We start from the raw sequence: 8,537 nt of genomic DNA on the forward strand, positions 1-8,537 counted from the left end.
CCCATCCCTGGAAGTGTTCAAGGCCAGGCTGGATGGGGCTTGGAGCAATCTGGTCTAGTGAGACGTGTTCTTGCCCTTGTAGGGGGGTTGGAAATAGATCATCTTTACGGTTCCTTCCAACCCAAACCACTCTGTGATTCTATGTACTACAGAAGTACCTAGCTCAGGGAATGCTGAACTAAGATAAACTCAGCAACTTCTTGATAATCACCTCCAGAGAACTGGTTATTGATACAGATACTTCATCCTCCCATCACTTTTCTAAGGTGCTAAATAGTGTTAGTCAAGAACAATTACACATCTATAAATAGTTAATATTTTTTTAATGTGGAAAAAAAAATTAAAATGCTGTACTTTGTCCCAGAGATGACAACTTAGAGGAAAGGTTCTGAATGAAAAAGAATGCAAAACAGAACAATTGACAAAACTAATTCTACTCAGTGAATGACAATATGAAAATTCAAAATGTCCCCAAATATGCTCATAGTGACAGTAGTACAAAGATGTTACACAGAAATCCATTGAGACAGTTTTGTTCAGACTGTATTGGTTACATGTTTATCCTATGAATACAAATCCAGCATTTGAACATTTTGCAGGAGTAGAGTTTAGGATTTACTTCCGTGGGGCTTTTTTCTCTCTTCTTTATTCTGTGAGGCAATGATTTAATAAAGCACTTCATTTTGAAAAAAAAAACAAAAAAAACCAACAAACCTATGTATTAAAAAAAATTGCAGACACAATCTCACATTAATTAGGAGAGATTATAGTCATTAAGCTGTTCTGGTTTGAGCAAGGATTAAGCCAATTTTCCTTCTCCTGATTTTTTGTTTTCCTTTGAGAACTCTCTTTTAACTAGCAGCAAGTTTTCCAGCCAGTGGTCTGATAACACTGGAATGTTTATGTTACAGCAAGAAATCAAGGACATTTTGCTCTGCTTGTTGAATCTGCAGCCTCAGATAGTAAAGGAGCAGAAGAATCTTATCTGCAACCCTCCCATAAGGAGGAGTGCACTAGACTGATGGCAAACCTGGCCAAAGAGAGTATTCCATCCCAGAATATATACGTAGCTCTTGGTGTAAATTCAGGGATCACAGAAGTCAAGCCCCTTCCTGCTTCTTCTTCCCTTCTCTTTGGTTCATGCCCGGTGTCCAGGGAGGACTCTGTCTATCCATCTTCTTTGAACTATCACCATTGATCCCCAGGCCCATGCATTCCTGACCCTCATAACTCTGCCCTCAGCTCATGTCTGCTCTGCCTCTTTCTCCCGGACATTCAGACCTGCTCACAGCTCAGGAGATGCCGTGGGAGTTGCTGGGGGTTGGGGAGGTGATAGGATTTTGCACATCCCTGCACATTTGTATATATTTGTACATACTTTTAGTATTAGTATTTAATTCAAGCTGTCTAGATTAGTTTTCAACACAGACAGTCTCTCTTTCGCTACCTGGCTGGGAAGGGGTCGAGAGAGCATTGTTGTCACTGGTTTAACTGCCGATCCTGAGTCAAACCCTGACATCAGCTTATGCTTAGTTTTGCTTTCTCTGATGTGATCAGGAAAGTTCCCTGTGTCATCACCAGAACAAGTTCAGTGAATTATCAGTGAATGTAACTCTCTCCAGATCCATGGTAAGCCAGAAAATAAATTTGCCCACTTCTTAAATAAGGAAAACTGGGTGACAAACATCACATATTTTATCCAAAACCTTGCTTAAAAATGATAGTCAGACATCTACAGATCACTCCAGAATAAAAATAAGGAAAGCTTTTACTATCTGTGGTCAAAAACACAAAACGTTTCTGCAAAATACAGAAGGACAAACTCTATTTAAGGTGCAAACCCAAAGAAATCTGAGTTCTACTCTCAACTCCATACCATGTCTTGCTTGAACTAAATGGATATTTTATATTTTAATCAATCTTTAATTATACTATAGTCCTCACCATCTACATCCTAACTAATTACTGAAGTTTATACTGGTAAAGTCAAAGGGATGAGAATAGGTTCCTAATCCATGTCACGCACACAAAGACATACCTGCAAAAATCCATCCTTCTTAGACAGAAGAGCCCCATAACTGTTGCTAAAGCAGCGAACTTTGCTCAAAACTAGGGTTTGCTCTTCAGAGGAGTAAAGATGGAGGAGATGGAAATGCCCCTCTTCTCTGCACACACATGAACCAACTCCTAATGCTACGCATTTTATCATTACCCAATAGAACTAAGTTTGGGCACCTCTGGCAGTATGAGTAAAGTCCCATACTAACCATGTTAATATACAGCAGAAAGGGTTTGAAGCAGGAGCTAAGTTGCAGAGAAAGTTTTCTTTTTAAGTATAGCAGCCACTACTCTGTGTCTACTAAAACTGTTGCACCTGGAATTGAGCTATAGTAATCTTATCAAATTTCTCATGTTTCAAGTAATTTCTAGTTGTTCAGATCTGCTTTGCAGCTGTTGAATAAACTGCTGTTGAATAAAGGGGTGAAGTGGTGTCAAGAGCAAATCTAGACTCCTCTGCCTAGGGTTCATGCTGTGAGCAAACAAAATGCTGGAGATGCTTCAGGTGGTTGCAAGATGGATATATCTCTTTTTTCCTTTTAAAGCAGAAAACATTGCTGTCGCTTCTCTTAGAATGGTGACTTTAATAAAAGCTCTCGATGTATCTCTGTTAAAACAGCCTCTCCTGCTTTCCATACTATCTGTCATCAACCTGCTTAGAGTGGGAAGCAAAGCTACCAAGGAGTTTAGGACTAAACAGTAAGGATGGAATCAATTTTCTTGATTCTGTTCTGGGGTCATGAAAGAGCAACAATCTATGCTCTGTACACTAGAAGTGTGTAACAAAGTACAGACAACAATAAAAAACCTGTTCATAGCACTGGCAGACCTGCTTGATCAGGTTTGCTTCCATTTGTATTACATTTGTCCACAAGAGCAAAGAGGGATTACTTTTCTAAAAGGATTAGGAAGACAAGCGTGGTTGGCAGATCTATGAAAGCCTGTTAAGTCTAGACATGTTGACAGACACTTCTAGTTTATACCCAGATGGAGGCTTTAAAGATACCACCATGAACATGAACAAGCCTCCACTTCTGAAGCAGCCAAGGGCTAATGCCACACTTGCAAAGGAAGAGGGTATGAGAGACTGTTTCCTCTGGGACATATACAAATGCTACAGTGATGACCATACAATAAAAATGTGAATTACAGTGCAAAGAAAAGGACAATGTATCAGTTATAAGTAAGTAATGTTTTCAGGGCTGGGCACAGCTCATTAGCATGTGACTTATACATCATTAAATAAATAATCAAAATAACAAATATAATTTCTTACCCAAACAAAGGAGACATAGCAAAATGTTCAAAGGGGCTGTTTAAACTTTTTAGCTTTGTTATTTTTGTCAGAGTAAGTTCTACGACTTCTGCTTAAAAAGAGGTAATTTTAGATTTATGATATTTATGTATTTCCACTTTCTGCTTCTTTTCTAGGTAGCCAGTAAAATTCTCTAAAATGGAGACATAAGATTAACTTTGTTCTTAAGGTATTGCTGAAAAGTGCTAGATGAAATACAGAAATACAGCTTGCTGTTACACAGGCAACTGATCTCATCTGTTTTACAAAGCAGATTGAAACAAGGGTGAAAACTAAAACTGCAATTGTAAATATCAAATAACTGAAGAACAACCTGGATAAATACAGACGTACTATTCTCAAAGGTACACACTTGGATACTAGAATAGATACTAGCAGGGAAACAGCCCATCTGAGTGATTCTCAGAAAAAAAGATGAAGATCTCGTGTCTTCTTACGGGAAATCTCAGGGCTTGGAAGGTACAAATGTAAATCAGCATGTCAATAAAACACACAGCTACAATAATAAGAATCAAAGACATATTGTTGGCTATTTCAAACTCTAGATTTAATGGGAAATGCCTTCATGCAAATTTTCTAAAGGATTCTGTTTTTCCAACATTGTATCGAAGAATCATATCCACCAACAAAGCTGTGAAGCATATCCCAACACCTCTTCACGAAAACATCCCCACTTGTGATATGACTAAGCACTAATCATGTTCTTCCAAACAATCTTCTATTTGCTGGAAACAGGCCCCTGGCTAAAGCACAACAGGCACATACTTTAATAATCCCTTGATTACCTGGATACAGCCTGGAACACCTAATAAATCTGTCTATTTTTCAAGTGGAGTGGGATTGATTTCCCCAGGGTTTCTTTGTCAGTTCCATTTTAGTACTTAATATGAAGAGAAAATTATCAGAGAAGGTCAAATCTGACATGAAAAACTAGGCATACACACTGATGAAGACTTTTGCTACATTTAAAATAAACGTCCATTTGCTTTTTCTTAAACCCTATCTCTGTTCAGTCTTTATTTAACATCACATATGCTTCATAGCTTGTCGTAAGCCAAATCACACCTTGGCAACATGCTCAAACAGCCAGGAGTTTCAACATGTGAATAGTAATCAGGTAAAAAAACAGGGTGTTTTTTCCTACCATTTTGCTATCAGTAAATAGCGAAAGGTATTTACCACAATCACGACTTCCTACTGCAGAAAATTACTTGAAATTAGAGGGCTAAGTAAAAGTTTGAGAAGTACTGATAAATTTAATCCTCAATTATCTAACCAAGCCAATTACTAAAGAGATTTTCCATTCTGTATATGTTCTATTTTCATGTCTACTTTCAACAGTATAAATGAATGCTACACTGACTTACTGGTAAATTTAACCACTGGCAACAAACAGTGTAAAAATGCCTTGATTTAATCTTCATTTTCTAATTTAAACCTCAAATTTGATAGGAACTTGTACTAGATTTTTCCTCTTACTGTAGTAATGGGGATTTAAAATACTTCTTTTTTTAAGAATACTTAAAAGTATAGACAAAAGAACATTAATTTTAAAAAGACAGGAAGACAGCACTAGTGATGCTACAAATGGTTAAAATATAGACACAGCGAGGTTATTAAAAATGCAGATAATTACATTTAGTATGGATGAATGTAATTATGCATATTCATTTTTATACTCCCCGCAGTGAATATTTACCTCAAAATTTAAAATGTCCTTTAGAGTTTTAACAGAAAATCTTTCAAATCATTTCAATACACTATTGCACAGCTAAAATGTATGAATCTTCGTTAAAAAATGCATTTTCTGTATTTATGTATAAAGATTGGCAATACTGGCAATGTAGTATATACTGTGCTGAATGCAAAGTCCTATCAGTCATCAAGCTTTTACCACAGTGTTTAAACTCTTCATAGAATCATAGTATAGACTGAGTTGGAAGGGACCTTAAAGATCACCTAGTTCCAACCCCCCCTGTCATGGGCAGGGACACTCAGGACTTACTCCAAATTTTGGGTCAGATCCTGCAAAATTTTATTCTTGCAAATTCTTGCAAAATTTTATTCTTGCAATTCTTGAAAGGTCAGTTTTTTCAATTTCTTTGGATATTCTCATGTAAGACTTTTTTCATATTTAATTTACAATAGACAATGCTACACAAAACAAAGGAAATCATGCCTAGAGAACTTTTACACTTGCCTTTTGAAAAGAAGTAAAGAAGAAAGTGTGTTTTACCTGAGTCTCCACACCTTGCTCAAGCAACCTTTTAGCCTGATTTTCCACCTCAAGCCGAGCTCTTGCAATAAAAAGCAGGTCATTTTCAATTACTTCTATTCCAGAGAGATCTATCCCTTGAGAAAGGTAATCTATAAAAGCAACAGAACATTGGTAAGCATGACATAGAATAATGGAACATTTTAAACATGCTAAAACAATTTGAAGTTACAGTTAGTTCCAAGGGACCTTCCTGCATACAACACTTCACAATAGCATACAAAGTAATGTGTTACACCAGGAAAAAGAAAAATCAAAATATTACTACCCAAGAAAACCTGTTTATTTAATACACTGAATTTACTACATCGTACTTCTCTAAACCCAGACACTGTTCAAGAGCTGCACAGCATGAGAGCTCTGGAATCTCAGTCACAGGGCAGGAACAGGCAAGAAGTCATCTCATTGTTCCAAAGCATTAACCAGATAATTAAACATCTCTAATTAGATGCATTTGTTCTAAGATCTGAAAATGCAGATGTACATGAAGTATTTAAATTGCACTTCTAAACATTTGGGATCAAACACATAAAAATGGCAAGAAAGCAATTTTTTTAATTTTTATTTTTAATCACAGAAACCTCAAAAAAGTTATTATTGTAGTGGAAACCACCTTCAGTAGGACATCTACAGATTACTGGACTGGCCTGGTGACTGCAGCAAGAGAATCTATTCAAACTTTTGTCACTGGCTTTGTATATTTGGCCAAATTACTCCATCTTTCACGAACAGCCACTTAGTAATGAGAGAACTCCAGCAAGTAGAAAATCCAACACTTCATCTCCCTTTATCAAACGAGGTTTGAATCTGTGACATCTTTTCTCCCAGACACATTCATGTTCTTTAAGGGGGGATGACATTGTAACACCTACTTTTTTGACTATTAGGCTTTTCACACACGGCAATTTTAGATATAAAACACAATCCAAGAAATAAAATCTAGGTTTTCACACTCTCTGAATCCCTGACCTCTACAATCCTTCCAGATGGCTCTTTGCCTTGGACTCCTCACCTAACCTAACTAGTGACTTGCCTCGGAAAGAAGGGCTGGGGGGTGCCTCTTCCCAGATGTCTTTGATTTGTTAATGATACTCACTTGGGATGCAGGAATTGTGTATTTCTTCAGGCTAATGAAGACCTAAAGCTTAGATTGGGCTAGAACTCAAATAATTCAAATATTATGCAATCACACTCCTAACTATTGCACATTTTTGCAAATCAAATGGATTATGGCCTTTGCTCTGAAATCCATGTTCTCACCTTCTGCTTTGGGCTCCTCCAAGAACAGATGCACCTCTCCACTTCAAACTCTGAATCACAACATAAAACAAACACTCCTTAACATGTCTGGGTGCCTGAGATTAGACCCACAAACAAATGTCAAACCAGGCTAGGAAGGCACCCAGTGAACCTGATGAACCTTCAAAGCTTTCCCCCTCCCCCTTTTTTTATCTTTCTAGATTTGAATAATTCAAATTCCCCATATTAAAGTGGCCAACACCTTTACACTACTGCTTATTTCTAAGATAACACAGGACTACTCTCATTTATACATTGTTCAGTATTTTGCTCAATTAAGTAGGTCTTTCACTGCTGCTTTTGAAAGAACAATAAAACTAATAAAATACTGGCCAAGGCATTTCACTCAGTGTCAGACACTTCCTTCATAAGACAATATGCCACTATTTCCATTTATAAACAGACCACTATGACTTCCTAATAAAGTTCTTTCTTTTATGTCCTCCCAGTAAGATTGTTAAGGCACAGACTTAAGTTGCAGCTAAGCTAACCAAACTTTAAAATCTTTGCCAAACAATCTTTGCCCTTAATAGCCAATTATTTTTTGTTTATTCACAATAAATTAATCTAAGCCTCAGATTAATTTTAGCAACCACATGTTCACAACTGAACCCAAAATTCCAAGTGAGTCACTTCACAGGTATGCAGAGAACATCCCTGCACCTGCACATAAAAAACACTGCATAAGAAACCAAAACAAAATTTCAGAGAAGTACTGCATAAAGCTTTGTAAGGCACAAAGGAAATCCACTCTCTTAACAGTTATGCCAAACAGGTCTTAGTCAAATAAGGATAGGCTTGAAAATGCTTTTGTCTGTATGTATTTGTTTAAAAATGGACCAGAGAAGTCAAAGGACAGCCAAACAGACAAACTCAAGCTGCACAGGCTATTAATGAAGCCCTGTAGCAGCTTACAAAGCTGCTTCTGCAAGGGGCTACAGCAGCCACACTTACCTGTTATTTCCCTGCAAATTTTTGCTGTGACTCAGCTGCAAATCTACAGGTGGACTAGTATATTAACCTATGAAAACTAATTTATATTCTCACTAACTTCAATTACTAACTTCAACAAGCAAGTATCCTGAATGTGAAGACTAGCTTTCTGACCCCTTCCTCTCCACTGCACAGAAAACAAAGTGCAAAGAACTACCCACAGATAAGTCTACTGCCATAGTAAACTCTGAAGTAGTTTCTTGGCAACATGAGCTTAAAAAAGGTGCAAATCTCACCAAAGGCTCGTTATGTAGCCCACAAATACAAGATCTGCTGCAGAGTTCACTTGTGTCATACAATGATATTCTGCAAGTGCAGGCTGCTTAAACAAAATAAGAATATGGTTCTGATCTCTTAAATCAGAAAAATCTGTGGAAGAGAACTAAAAAATATAGTGTTTCTCCCATTTTATCTCAAAATCTAATTAATCCATTTCAAGTGCTAAAAATCTAACTCTTCAGATGGTTTTAAGAAAGGAACAGAAATATCATGCTGCTTTGGCTTCTCCAAAAACCTTCATCTGTGCCTCAGACTGGCAGCCACCTCCTGCTAAACTGCCAAAATCTACAGCTTTGTTCCAAATTTCCTGCAATCCTA

At 37.1% G+C, this 8,537-nt stretch overlaps 1 protein-coding gene across 1 annotated transcript in view; it reads right to left on the reverse strand.

Annotated features, from left to right (window-relative positions):
• COG5 (component of oligomeric golgi complex 5) overlaps positions 1-8,537 on the reverse strand; it is a 177,682-nt gene that overhangs the window by 97,352 nt on the left and 71,793 nt on the right. The window contains exon 7 of the mRNA XM_009996782.1: positions 5,610-5,740. Coding sequence (XP_009995084.1) covers positions 5,610-5,740 — 131 coding nt within the window. The remainder of the gene's footprint in view (positions 1-5,609; positions 5,741-8,537) is intronic.

This window comes from Chaetura pelagica, unplaced genomic scaffold, assembly GCF_000747805.2.
Source record: "Chaetura pelagica isolate M959 unplaced genomic scaffold, ChaPel_1.0 scaffold534, whole genome shotgun sequence".
NCBI lineage: Eukaryota > Metazoa > Chordata > Aves > Apodiformes > Apodidae > Chaetura > Chaetura pelagica.